At 44.7% G+C, this 14623-nt stretch overlaps 1 protein-coding gene across 1 annotated transcript in view; it reads left to right on the plus strand.

Moving 5' to 3' along the window:
* LOC107298650 (dymeclin) overlaps positions 1–14623 on the plus strand; it is a gene marked incomplete at its 5' end in the record, with an annotated part of 114696 nt that overhangs the window by 32583 nt on the left and 67490 nt on the right. The window contains one exon of the mRNA XM_015828032.1: positions 456–623. Within this exon, the coding sequence (XP_015683518.1) occupies positions 456–623 (168 nt within the window). The remainder of the gene's footprint in view (positions 1–455; positions 624–14623) is intronic.

Raw genomic sequence — 14623 nt, forward strand, 5'->3', positions numbered from 1 at the left:
GGGGGGGGCATAGTTCCCCCATGCTGGCTCAGGAATTCTGGGAGTTGAAGTCCACCAGTCATGAGGGGGGGGCATAGTTCCCCCATGCTGGCACAGGAATTCTGGGAGTTGAAGTCCACCAGTCATGAGGGGGGGGCATAGTTCCCCCATGCTGGCTCAGGAATTCTGGGAGTTGAAGTCCACGAGTCATAAAAGAGCCAAGGTGGCCTACCCCTGGCCTAGACCATTTCAGACAAATGGCTGATTAATCCACCCTTTTCTGCCTTTGCCACTTTTTTATTTTCATTTTTTTTTTTAAAGAAGTATTGCTTTGCTCTTTGACATCTGCCACTGAACTTTTATTTAGACGGTGTTTGGGTGCAGCTCTCTTAAAGGAAAACTCCTCTTTTCTTTGTTCCTTTCCCCATTCCTTTCTTTCTTTCTTTCTTTTCCCCCCCTCTGCCCTTGTCTTGCAGCTACACCTGCCGCCATTTGCGGAGATACGTCTGTGTCTTGGACAGATTGTATTTCCCCCGCCAGTCCCACTGCTCTGCGCTGGAGCGTTGCTTCTCAGCCCTCGGCGACCACGGAGAGGAACTCTTGACTTTAACTTGCTCTCACATGCTCAGATCCTATGCTTCCAGGTTGTGAACCTCCGCTCTCCACTTACCGCATGCTGCATGACACGCGTGACCGGCCGGTGCATGAGCGAAGGGGGCAAAGGGGGGGGGGCGGAAAGGGGGGGGAGGCTGTCAGATTTTAGATGGCCAGTAACTTTTACTAACAAAGCAGCTGCTGGTGTCAGGTAGCATCCACACACCGTACAAAAAAGCAAGCCGGTTGTGGTTTTTCACACTTGAGTAAAGTAGAGCTGGGCGCGGCCTCCATACTTCCCAGAAACGGAGTGTAGATTTCCTTTGTCAGTACAAAGGTAGTCCTGGACTTACAACAAGTTCATTTAGTGACGGTTCAGAGTCACAGCGGCACTGAAAATAGTGACTTAGGACCGTTGCAGCATTCCCATGTCACCTGGTTTACATTCGGATGCTTGACCACCGACTCACATTTATGACGGTTGCTGTGCCCTGGAGTCATACAATTCCCCTTTTGCGACCTTCTGACAAGCAAAGTCAGTGGTAATTAATAATAATAATAATAATAATAATAATAATAGTAATAAAGTTGGAAGGGACCTTGGAGGTCATCTAGTCCAACCCCCCGCTCAGGCAGGAAATAATATACCATTTCAGACAAATGGCTGTCCAGTCTCTTCTTAAAAACTTCCAATGTTGGAGCATTCACCCCTTCTGGAGGCAGGTAGTTCCACTGGTTAATTGTTCTGATTATCAGGTGAAACTAGATTCTGTGTTATTAATTTAAGAACTAATTTGCCACCAACTGTGGCAAAAAAAGTCGTAAAATAGGGCAAAACTCACTGAACAGATTTCCCACTTAGCAACATCAATTTTGGGTTCAATTTTGGCGGTAACTTGAGGACGACCTGTATTAAATATCACTCTTTTCCCAGTTCAGCTTCATTTTCACATCCACACCGGCTGTGTCATTTAACTACCATAGGTGGGAATAGAACATTTTCAAGATGGGTCCTTGGTACCCTCTGCGCTTGCTTGTTTTCTTGCAGATGTTTCATTATCCAACTATTGTTATTGATGATGTTGCCTAGTTTGGGTAATGAAACGTCTGCAAGACGACAGCCAAGTTCAGAGAGCACCAAGGACTTCACAGATATTCTCTTCTGTATTTTCAAGTCATGTAGAGAACTAATTATTATTTGGGAAGTCCGTATTTTCCCTCCCCTGGAAATTTTCTAGGCAGGATTTGTTTATATCCCACTGTTATTATTTTTATAAGCAACTCAGGGTGGTGAACGTATCTAATACTCCAGGGGTCTTCAAACTTGGCCCCTCTTTTATGACTGGTGGACTTCAACTCCCAGAATTCCTCAGCCAGGCATGCTTCATCTAGGCCAGGGGCCTTCAAACTGGGCCCTTTTATGACTTCAACTCCCAGAATTCCTCAGCCAGGCACACTTCATCTAGGCCAGGGGCCTTCAAACTGGGCCCTTTTATGACTTGTGGACTTCAACTCCCAGCATTCCTCAGCCAGGCACGTGTGCCTGGCTGAGGAATTCTGGGAGTTGAAGTCCACAAGTCATAAAAGGGCCCAGTCTGAAGACCCCTGTAATATTCCTTCCTCCTCCAGTGTTTTTTTTCACCACAACCACAGTGGATTGGGATGAGAGAGAGGGACTGGCCCATAGTCACCCAGCTGGCTTTTGTAGGTAAGGCAGGGTTAGAACTCACGATCTCCCAGTTTAGCCTGGTGCTTTAACCACTAGACCGAACTGCACCCCTACAGTCTACTCAGAAAGCATCATTGCTAATAATAGCAGTTTCCTTCCCTTTCCTTCCCCAAAGCAGCCGTGTCATGTACTTCTTCACGCCGACCGATTGCCACCTGCGGGGGTAAAGAAACCCACAGTATAACGTCTTCCATTTCCACATGGCTCACTATAATTAAACATTTCTCTACTCAGATGTGTGTGTAAGAAGAACTCACACCCGCTTCTTGTCACCAGACACACGGAGGGCCTTAGGTAGAACCCTGATTTTTCTGAGCCATTTTTTTTGTGGGGGGGTGTAAAATTTTGGTGCTAAGAATGCCAAAGAAGCAAAGAGTAACGTTCAGATGAGGCAGAGTTAGTAGGAGCCCTGCATGTGTATAACATCAAAAGGAGACTAGTGTAGGGAAACAAAACAGAAGGCCTGCCTGTATGTTTTGTTCTTTTCTTAGTCAACGGAAACTATAATCGGGGTTGCAACTTGATTGACTAGTGCAGGAGTAGGCAACCTGGGCTCTTTTATGACTGGTGGACTTCAACTCCCAGAATTCCTGAGTCAGCATGGCTCAGCTTGGAAACCTCTCCCTTTCCCCTCAGCATGGCTGGCTCAGGAATTCTGGGAGTTGAAGTCCACGAGTCATAAAAGAGCCCAGATTGCCTACCCTTGCCCAAATGCCTGAATTTTGATCATGTGACTGTGAGGAAAAAATATTTAAATATTTAAACCAGGGGTCTTCAAACATGGCCCTTTTATGACTAGTGGACTTCAACTCCCAGAATTCCTGAGCCAGCATTGAGGAATTATGCCCCCCCTCATGACTGGTGGACTTCAACTCCCAGAATTCCTCACCCAGCATGGCTCAGCATGGAAACCTCTCCCTTTTCCCTCAGCATGGCTGGCTCAGGAATTCTGGGAGTTGAAGTCCACCAGTCATAAAAGAGCCAAGGTTGCCTACCCCTGGCCTAGTGGTTTGAATATAAGACTTGGCGGAGGCTAATTGGCTATATTTCAACCCCAATTGGACATTCTTTTTTTAAATTTTTTGAAGCCCCTAGAGCAGGGGTCCCCAATCCCCAGGCTGCGCACCGGTACCGGTCCACGGCCTCTTAGGAACCGGGCTGCATAGATGAAGGTGAGGGTGGGTGAGTGAAACTGTGTACGTGCAGCATATATATATATTGCATGCTCCTCCTTTCCCCTCTCCTATTCCGTGGAAAAATTATCTTCCGCAAAACCAGTCCCTGGTGCCAAAAAGGTTGGGGACCTCAGCTGTAGAGTGCTTGCTGCTTCTTTCAAGAGATGAAGTCAAAAGGAACATGAAAACATATTAGGCAAATCTCACATCAGTGATTTTTTTGGTCTTCCTCTTAGTCTTATGGAATTGTTCTATTAGAATAAGAATAGAATAGAATAGAATAGAATAGAATAGAATAGAATAGAATAGAATAGAATAGAACTGGAAGGGACCATGGAGGTCTTCTAGTCCAGCCCCCCTGCTCAAGCAGGAGAATTCTATACCATCTTAGACAAGTGAATGTCTAGTCTCTTCTTAAAAATCTTCAGGGATGGAGCACCCACGATGACTGGTGGCAAGCTGTTCCACTGGTCAATTGTCCTCCCTGTCAGGAAGTTTCTCCTTAATTCCAGGTTGCTGCTCTCCTTGGTCAGTTTCCAGCCATTGTTTCTCATCCTTCCCTCTGGTGCTTTGGAGAATAGTTTGACCCCCTCCTCTCCTTTGTGGCAGCCCCTCAAATACTGGAAGACTGCTATCATGTCACCCCTATTTCTTCTTTTCTTCAGACTAGCCAAGCCCAAGTCCCGCAGCCGTTCTTCGTATGTTTTAGCCTCCAGGCCTTGGATCATCTTAATTGCTCTTCTCTGAATTTTTTCCAAACTCTCAACATCTTTTAGTCAGATCCAAAGATGTGGTCCAGATTTGGTCAATATCCAAGCAGCATGTTTTAGCAAAGTGCACTAAGAAACAATTGAATTAGTACCAAATAGGGGCAAATGGGAGACACTGGATGTGTTTAATTGATTATTCCCCAAAATTAAGTTAAGAAAATCTTTTTTTTAAAAAAAATATTGAATCATTTTTCAAATTTGTGGAAAAGCTTGAGGTTATGCATGCTAAAAGTCCCCCCCCCCAAAGAACACAGCATAGCACAGTATAGCTTCTCCAAATAAAATAGTACATTTAAATTCATGCTAAACTCACTTTGCACATTCCTTAGTGTTTTATGAGTGGTGCCAAAAATTTCGGGACAGCAAAGGGGAAAAAATTGCATGACAAAATTTGACCAGAATATGGAGATTATCCATAATGGGAATAACAGTATTCCGACTATGCAAGCATATAAGGCAGAGAGACCACACAGTAAACATAAATAAAACCAGCTTGATTGTCAAGGGAAGAAGAAAAAGAAAACATGGCATGCAATTTAAAATAGTTTCCTTTGCTTAAGAACAAACAATCGTTGTCTATAAAGAAAGACTTTTTTAAAAAAAATTTAAAAAAGTCTTTACAAGAGGAAAACATAGCAGTAAAAGAGAGTTTATCGAACTGTTCAGATTAAAACCAGGAATAACAAACGTCTGCAGGAATGAAATCTTTGACTGAATTTATCTAAACTGAGGGTGGGTCAGGAAACCCTGCTGAAAGAGGAATGAAAATTATTTTCTCATATATGTATGTCCGTATTACCTTTCTACATAACTGGTGCAAAAATCCAAACATGCTGTATTTTGGCTTCCAGAACTCCTTATTGGCATGGAAGGGGGAGACCGTGGAAATACCAGATTTGAGGATCTGGTTAATGTAGCCGCCTACTACGTGTGAAGCTGTGTTTGCTCAGCTTCGGGTGATCTCAGAAGGCTGAAGAATTGGGGTGGTGGGCTGGACCAAGCAGTCAGAATAGCATTTTGGAAACAAGCAGTCAGAACAATTAACCAGTGGAACAACCTGCCTCCAGAAGCGGTGAATGCTCCAACCCTGGAAGTTTTTAAGAAGAGACTGGACAGCCATTTGTCTGAAATGGTATAGGGTTTCCTGCCTGAGCAGGGGGTTGGACTAGATGACCTCCAAGGTCCCTCCCAACTTTATTATTATTATTATTAACAACATGCCTCCAGAAGTTGTGAATGCTCCAACCCTGGAAGTTTTTAAGAAGAGACGGGACAGCCATTTGTCTGAAATGGTATAGGGTTTCTTGCCTGAGCAGGGGGTTGGACTAGATGACCTCCAAGGTCCCTTCCAACTTTATTATTATTATTATTATTATTATTATTATTATTATTATTATTATTATTATTATTATTATTATTATTATTATTATTATTATTATTATTATTCCCTTCTACATTCTTGCTAAAGAAAACGGTCATCGCCAGGAATCAAGCCCAGTTTTTTTTTGGGGGGGGGGCATTTTTTTAGTCTGTTTTAGCTGCTAAGAGGAATGATTAGAAATGTCGATGAAGATTCTCCGTCCCCCAGGTAGAGTGGTCTGAAGGTTGTCTGAAGTTGTCTGAAGTTTGAATCCTTGCAACTGGGCTAATTTTTGTTGCTAGTTTGAGAGACATTTGGCTGCCCATCCAGGCTTGGAATACACCAGGGGTAGGCAACCTTGGCTCTTTTATGACTGGTGGACTTCAACTCCCAGAATTCCTGAGACAGCCATGCTGAGGGGAAAGGGAGAGGTTTCCAAGCTGAGCCAGGCTGGCTCAGGAATTCTGGGAGTTGAAGTCCATGAGTCATGAAGGGACCAAAGTTTCCCCCATGCTGGCTGAGGAATTCTGGGAGTTGAAGTCCACCAGACATGAGGGGGGACATAGTTCCTCCATGCTGGCTGAGGAATTCTGGGAGTTGAAGTCCACCAGTCATAAAAGGGCCAAGTTTGAAGACCCTGGTTTAAATATTTAAATATTTTTTCCTCACGGTCACATGATCAAAATTCAGGCATTTGGGCAGGGGTAGGCAACCTTGGCCCCGTTGATGACTTCTGGACTTCAACTCCCAGAATTCCTCAGCCAGCATGGAGGAACCATGGCCCCCTTTATGACTTGTGAACTTCAACTCCCACAATTCCTGAGCCAGCCACACTGAGGGGAAAGGGAGAGGTTTCCAAGCTGAGCCAGGCTGGCTCAGGAATTCTGGGAGCTGAGGTCCACAAGTCATAAAAGAGCCAAGGTTGCCTAGCCCTGGAATACACCAACTCCTGCCTCACCAGCCATCGATGAACATTTTGAACTCAAAAAATCCATCCAGTTGCCATGATTCATCCTTCAGACAGCCTTCGGAAGAGTCGGAAATATTTGCATTTCTAGTAACATCAAGAAAGCAGAGCAGCCCAGATAGGAAGCATTGCAGGAGCCCTCAACTTCTGCATTTCAAGCAAAATAATAAAAGTGGTATGCATCACTGCAGTTTTAGACATGAAAACTCTGGGTAGAAGGACAAAAGTATTTTGGCACGTCGCACTTCCAAACCCACATTTCCTGTGACAGAACACCAAAGGAAGGAGCCTCTTGGCAAGTGGGACAGGACTGAGAAATCAGTAGCTTCCTCCACATCCATTAGTCATACGGTTTGGGGGAGGGGGCTATTAAAACGGGGGGGGGGGTTGAGTCATTGGGGGGGACATAGTTCTCCTTCAGATTATCATTTCCCCTTTGCTCTTTGCTTCACTTATTTGAATGCCTCACCTCAAGGACAAAGTGGGAGCCACTAGAGCAGGGGTGGGCAACCTTGGCTCTTTTATGACTGGTGGACTTCAACTCCCAGAATTCCTCAGCCAGCATGGGGGAGCTATGGCCCCTTCATGACTGGTGGACTTCAACTCCCAGAATTCCTGAGTCAGTATGGGAAAATTATGACCCCTTTATGACTGGTGGACTTCAACTCCCAGAATTCCTCAGCCAGCATGGGGAAAACTTTGGCCCTTTCATGACTGATGGACTTCAACTCCCAGAATTCCTGAGCCAGCATGAGGGAACTATGGCCCCCTCATGGCTTGTGGACTTCAACTCCCAGAATTCCTGAGCCAGCATGGCTCAGCTTGGAAAGCTCTCCCTTTCCCCTCAGCGTGGCTGGCTCAGGAATTCTGGGAGTTGAAGTCCACGAGTCATGAAAGAGCCAAGGTTGCCTACCCCTGCACTAGAGTAATATTTTTCAATCTTGCCCACTTTAAGATGTGTGGACTTCAATTCCCAGAATTCCCCGACCAGCCGTGCTCTCGCGCAGCCTCCAGAAGTCATGCAGGAGGGCGGTGCAGTTTTTGCAGACCCGCCAGATATTGCACAAGGACGGGGCACGCCTCCCCTTCAGGGCCAGGCTTAGCGTGGCTGCCAAGGGCCACTGTTCAGGGGGGGGCCTAGATCAGAGCCCCCCCCCGCCTTTGGGGCACCAGGGATCACCGGTTCCGTGGAGAGAGGTTTTTCCACGGACTGGAGGGTGTGTGGTTTTGTGTGCTGCCTGCATCCCGCAGATGGGGCTTTGTTTGTTTGTGTGGACCGGTTGCTGGCATGCCGCTATCACGGACCGGGGGTTGGGGACCCCTGGCCTAGATAAGAGGTGGGAAGGAGATGGAGATCTGTTTCCTTGGGGCAAGGGTAGGCAACCGTGTCTCTTTTATGACTCGTGGACTTCAACTCCCAGAATTCCTGAGCCAGCCATGCTGAGGGGAAAGGGAGAGGTTTCCAAGCTGAGCCAGGCTGGCTCAGGAATTCTGGGAGTTGAAGTCCACCAGTCATGAGGGGGGCAAAGTTCCTCCATGTTGGCTCAGGAATTCTGGGAGTTGAAGTCCACCAGTCATAACAGAGCCAAGTTTGAAGACCCCTGCCTTGGGGTGACACACCAGGAAATTAAAGTCAGGCATTTTCCAACTGTTTGACACACCGAGCTTTAAAGATTCGACATCACTGGATTGTGTGGATGTTATGCGGATGCTAAAAGAGAAACACACACCTAACGCATAAATGAATTTGAGCATTTCCCTCATAATTGTATTCTTCGTTTATTTACAGTGCATCGGGTCCAGATTTAGACAGGTTGAAACTAGATCTCATTCAATTCCAATTTAGGACTATTTTCCTTATTGCTATGGACCGGGACAGTAATTAAAATGCTTTTGGGTGGGTAATTACACTAACCCTGGAATATTAAAATGTGTTTTGTCCAAGATTTTATCAGGGATATATTATTAATACAGAGAGAAAGCATCTCCTCTGTTGAAATGGGTCTCTCTAATTATGAAAAAAATTGGATCCAAAGAAAACATCTGCAGCCACTCTTATGTACCCCAAACCCCTTTATTGCATACATTTGTAAAAATAGATCTTTGAATTAACTTTTCTCAAGGAGGGGGGGAAATGTCTTCAGATTCTACTGAAATATTTGCCTGGGACTAACAGTGAAATTTGCTTTCATGGCATCCTGCAGGCATTAGAGAACGAGAGCGATCCCATCAAATGACTTTAATAATGCAGCTTCCTAATATGCAGCAGACTCATTCTGTCAGAATTTTTCTGAGTGATTGAGACAAAATTGTGCCAGAGGCAAGGTATGAGATTACATTAAAAAAAAAAAAAACCCTGTATATTCATTTCTTCATTTCTTCTAAAAGGATTTTTTTTTAATCCAAATGGGCCTGGAGTGCAGTGCTTCAGCCACCTCTCTGCTTCCAGTGTTCCCAATTCTAAGCCTTTTGATCAGGGAAGATGCAATAAGTCTGGGCTGGCACTGGATTAAAAGCCCTCCCTGTCCTAGAGGCTTTGGGAAAATAGCAGGAGCAGAAGGGAGCAAAGAGCAGCCCAATTACAGCAGGAGGTCCCAAGGGGCCTTTTCAAAAGGCAACTGGACATCAGAAGGAGAAGGAGAGGAAGAGGAAGAAGAGGAAGAGGAGAAGGAGGAGGGGGGGGAGGGGGAGGAGGAGAAGAAGAAGAAGAAGAGGAGGAGGAGGAGGAGGAGGAGAAGAAGAAGAAGAAGAAGAAGAGGAGGAGGAGGAGGAGGAGGAGGGAGGAGGGAGGAGGAGAAGAAGAAGAAGAAAAGGAGAAGGAGAAGAAGAAGAAGAAGAAGAGGAGGAGGAGGAGGAGAAGAAGAAGAGAAGGAGAAGAAGAAGAAGAAGAAGAAGAAGAAGAAGAAGAAGAAGAAGAAGAAGAAGAAGAAGAAGTAGTAGTTGGAAGGGACCTTAGAGGTCATCTAGTCCAACCCCCTGCTCACGCAGGAAACCCTATACCATTTCAGACAAATGGCTGTCCAGTTTCTTCTTAAAAACTTCAGTTTTTAAGTGTTGGAGTGTTGGAGCATTCACCGCTTCTGGAGGCAGGTGGTTCCCCTGGTTACTTGTTCTAATTTGTTTTGTTTTTCCCTGGAGACGTTTCGCTGCTCACCCAAGAGGCTTATTCTGTTCTGACTGACCTGAAGAAGCTTCTTGGTTCTTGTGTCAGAACGGAGGAAGCTCCCTGGAGGAGAAGGGAAAGGTCTTCAGGGAAAAACAAAGAAAGTCCAGTTGCCTTTTGAAAAAGCCCCTTTGGGGGACAGGCAGGAGGACCCGGATGGTGGAGCATCTGAGGACTCGCTCCGCTCGGCTTCTCTCTCCCGAAGGAGTGGATGGTTCCAGGGCTTTAGGCCAGGATTTTGCCAGGCCGGTTCTTACAAGGAAGAGGCCACGCAGAGTTTGTAGTGTGCCGTTCAAGGCAATTTTGTCCCGGGCGTAAAGATATTATCAATCTTCTCGTCTCTTATGTGAAAGGACGTGGCTTGCTCTGCAGCAGCTGCTCCTCCTGCCCCTTTGTACATGCACAGACGCTTAAGGAAGAAGGAACCTGACATTTATGCCATCCCCCTCATGTTTTTCAAACAATGCAAGGCCATTGTTACTGTCCATTCATATCTGTAGGTGGTGGTAGTGATGAATGGAATGGAATGGAATGGAATGGAATAGAATAGAATAGAATAGTTGGAAGGGACCTTGGAGGTCATCCAGTCCAACCCCCTGCTTAGGCAGGAAACCCTATACCATTTCAGACAAAGGGCTGTCCAGTCTCTTCTTAACGACTTCCAGTGTTGGAGCATTCACAGCTTCTGGAGGCAGGTGGTTCCACTGGTTAATTGTTCTCACTGTCAGGAAGTTTCTCCTTAGTTCCAGGTTGCTTCTCTCCTTGATGAGTTTCCACCCGTTGCTTCTTGTCCTGCCTTCAGGGGCTTTGGAGAAGAGCTTGACTCCCTCTTCTTTGGGGCAGCCCCTGAGATACTGGAACCCTGCTATCATGTCCCCCCTCATCCTTCTCTTCCTTAAATCTTCTGGATAATATTGTACTGGATTTTTGGCATGTTAAACAAGGAAGGAAAAATCCTGCTGCATTCTCCAATCAGGCCTTTTAATATGTTCCTGTCTTTAAACAACGTTTCCTTTCCCAGACACAGATGGTCCTCGACTTAGTGACCAAAGTCACACCGGCGTTGAAAAAAGCGACTTAACGGCCATTCCTCAGAGTTACGACCTTTGCAGCATCCCCAGGATCATATGATCAAAATTTAGAGGCTGGGCCACCAGTTCCTATTTATGACCTTGGCTGTGTCCTGGGGTTAACTCTGACCCCCTTTTGCCATCTTCTGACAAGCAAAGTCAATGAGGAAGCCAGATTCACTTAACAATCGTCTTGCTAATTTACTAACTGCAGCGATTCACTTAACAACTGAGGCAAGAAATGTTGTAAAATGGGGCAAACTCACTTAACAAACGTCTCACTTAACGACGGAAATGTGGGGTTCAAGTGTGATCAAAAGTCGAGGGCTGCATGTATATAATAATAATAATAATAATAATAATAATAATAATAATAATAATAATAATAATAATAATAATAATAATAATAATAATAATAATAATTGCAAAAGGTGGCCTTACTAGGAACTGCTTCCATCCTGCGACGATATCTGTAATACCATCAAACATCCACATCTGCCTATCCCAGGTCCTTGGTAAGGACTCGATAGGTAGACAAAAATGCCAAATCCAGTCTGGACATCTGGCTGACTGTGCAATGATCCATAATAATAATAATAATAATAATAATAATAATAATAATAATAATAATAAGAAGAAGAAGAAGAAGAAGAAGAAGAAGAAGAAGAAGAAGAAGAAGTAGTAGTAGTAGTAGTAGTAGTAGTAGTAGTAGTAGTAGTAGTAGTAGTAGTAGTAGTAGTTGTTGGAAGGGACCTTGGAGGTCATCAAGTCCAACCCCCTGCTCAGGCAGGTAACCCTATACCATTTCGGACAAATGGCTGTCCAGTCTCTTCTTAAAAACTTCCATATCTGTATACAAATAGTCCTTGATTTACAACCAGTCACTTAGCGACTGTTTATAGTTTATGATTATGACCGTTCAAGGTTGTGACGAGGGAAAAAGGGATTTACAACCCAGACTTGAAGCTGACAGCTTGGGGGGGGGGCATTTGGGGCGCTTGGCAAGCGGCCTGCATTCATAGCCACTTGCGGCGTCCAGCAGTCGTGTAACCACAACTTATGACCTTTTTCTTTTTTTAACAGCAATTGGTGTTTACTTCTGGTTTCCAGCCAAAAAACGCCCCCTACAGAACAAAGGATTTGCTTAACAACCCCCCGCAAAAAAAGGACGTAAAATTGGGCCACGTCCTGCGATATGACCCGTTTTACAACAATTACGGCTCACAACCAAAATGTCAGGCGCACTTACGATTGTAAGTTGAGGTTTACCTGCAACCTGTTGCATTGGTTTCCCGCCACTCCGAATGCAATTTCTTCCACCTTTCCAAATTAGCACATTTTCGCTTCCTTCTGCTTCTGCCATCACACCTGCAAAGGAGACGTTAACTTAAAAAGTGGGAAATGAAGCTTTTATTCCCCTATCAGATTCTGGGATCATATACTCTTAGTCTCTAGTGCAGGGGTCTTCCAACTTGGCCCTTTGATGACTGGTGGACTTCAACTCCCAGAATTCCTCAGTCGGCCATTTTGATGAAACTGCAGGCTTGGATCCAGACCAGGGGTCTTCCAACTTGGCCCTTTGATGACTTGTGGACTTCAACTCCCAGAATTCCTCAGCCAGGCACGCGTGCCTGGCTGAGGCATTCTGGGAGTTGAAGTCCACAAGTCATCAAAGGGCCAAGTTGGAAGACCCCTGCTCTAGTGTATAGTAACTGGATGTTAGGACTTTGCTGCTGAGTCTCATTTTGCATAGTAAACTGAAGCTGTGAAATGCAGACATGAAATTATAAAATTGGAGTATCCCCCGCCAAGTATATAAAAGTCTTTGTTTTTCCAAAAAAAAGCTATAGCTTTTTAAAAACGCTCGCTGCAGTTGTAAGCTATAAATACGTTTTATCCAACATTTGGAACCCATTTTTGTTTTGTCATTCTATAAAAATGCTGACCCTTAAATCCTTCTTGGATTCCCGTTGAATTCAGAATATACGTTCTTTTTCAACCAGCAACAGCAAAAATGCGACGGACTTGTTGATGGATTGATTTAATTTTGCGAAAGAGTGACTGTTTTCATTTTAAAGTCATGTTTGGCTCGTTTTATTTCAGCTTTCAGAGAACGTATCACGTTTCTTGTATGGAAATGAGATGGATTTTCACATAAATGGAATACAGTGTCAATCTAATTAGGGGGTCCCTCGGGCCCCAGACTTTTTGTCCGAGATAATAATAATTCTTCTTGTGCCGTATCCGTTATCGGACGTTGGCGATCGTGTTGTCGATCCTGATTTTATCAGCAGCCACACGAAAAAGTGTTGCTGAGTTTTGTCCAGACCATTCCCTTAGATTTTGAAGCCATGATGTTAATAATAATAATAATAATAATAATAATAATAATAATAATACAGTGCCTGGAGACAGCAGAATAGAGGAGAAAGAACTGGAGAAGATCACAAAATACAAACACCTACAAATAGAAATAGAAAGACTGTGGCAAAAGTAAGCAAAGGTAGTACCAATAGTAATAGGTGTCTTGGGTGCAATCCCAAAACAACTGGAGCACCACTTGGACACCATCATCGGCATTGACAAATTCGCTATTAGTCAATTGCAAAAAGCGGCCTTACTAGGAACTGCTTCCATCCTGCGATGATATCTGTAATACCATCAAACATCCACATCTGCCTATCCCAGGTCCTTGGGAAGGACTCGATAGGTAGACAAAATGCCAAATCCAGTCTGAACATCTGGCTGACTGTGCGATGATTAATAATAATAAAGTTGGAAGGGACCTTGGAGGTCATCAAGTCCAACCCCCTGCTCAGGCAGGAAACCCTTATATCCAAGCAAGGGCTAACCTTAAGTTAAGAAGATAATAAATAAATTCCACATTATTATTATTATTATTATTATTATTATTATTATTATTATTATTATTATTATTATTATTATTATTAGTTACTAAGTAAATTGCAGTTGTTAAGCGAGTCGCACACGGTTGTTAATTGAATCTGGCTTCCCCGTTGAAATTGCTCGCCAGGAGGTCGCAGAAGGGGATCACGTGACCCCGGGACACTGCAACCGTCGTAACTACGAGTCCATTGCCAGGCGTCCGAATTTGGATCACGTGACCCCAGGGACGCTGCAACGGGTCGTAAGTGTGAAAAACAGTCCCAAGTTGTATTTTTTGGTGCCACTGTTACTTCTTGTGTAAGAAGCAAATTGTGCTGTCCTCCTACACTCCCTTCGGTCTTACTCTCTGAGTTTACTCAGGCGAGTAGCTCTGCGTAAAGCCTCTCAGCCCTCCGGGTGTAGGGTCAGTTATTATTATTATTATTATTATTATTATTAATTTGATTTATATACCGCCCTTCTCCCGAAGGACTCAGGGCGGTGCACAGCATATTAAAAGCAAATAACAATACAATACATAAATACCGAAAATAAAAAACCCCTCTAAGACCAAATTAAAAGCCAAATATTGGTAGCTGTGTCGTAATTAAAATTATATTAAAAATCGTCCCTAACTAAAATCCTCCCTAGGTCAGGCCCGCTTGCTGGAAAAGCCATGTCTTGAGGGCGCGGCGGAAAGTGAGGAGATCCGGAATCATCCGGATCTCGGAGGGTAGTTCGTTCCAGAGGGTGGGGGCACCCACAGAGAAGGCCCTTCCCCTGGGGGTCGCCAGCCGACATTGCTTGGCCGACGGCACCCTGAGGAGACCCACTCTGTGGGAGCGTACCGGTCTGTGGGAGGAGATCTGTGGCAGAAGGCGGTCTCGGAGGTAACCAGGTCCAATGCCATGGAGCGTTTTAAAGGTGGTA

This window comes from Protobothrops mucrosquamatus, unplaced genomic scaffold (genome assembly GCF_001527695.2).
Source record: "Protobothrops mucrosquamatus isolate PMUCROS unplaced genomic scaffold, P.Mucros_1.0 scaffold_219, whole genome shotgun sequence".
Lineage (NCBI taxonomy): Eukaryota > Metazoa > Chordata > Lepidosauria > Squamata > Viperidae > Protobothrops > Protobothrops mucrosquamatus.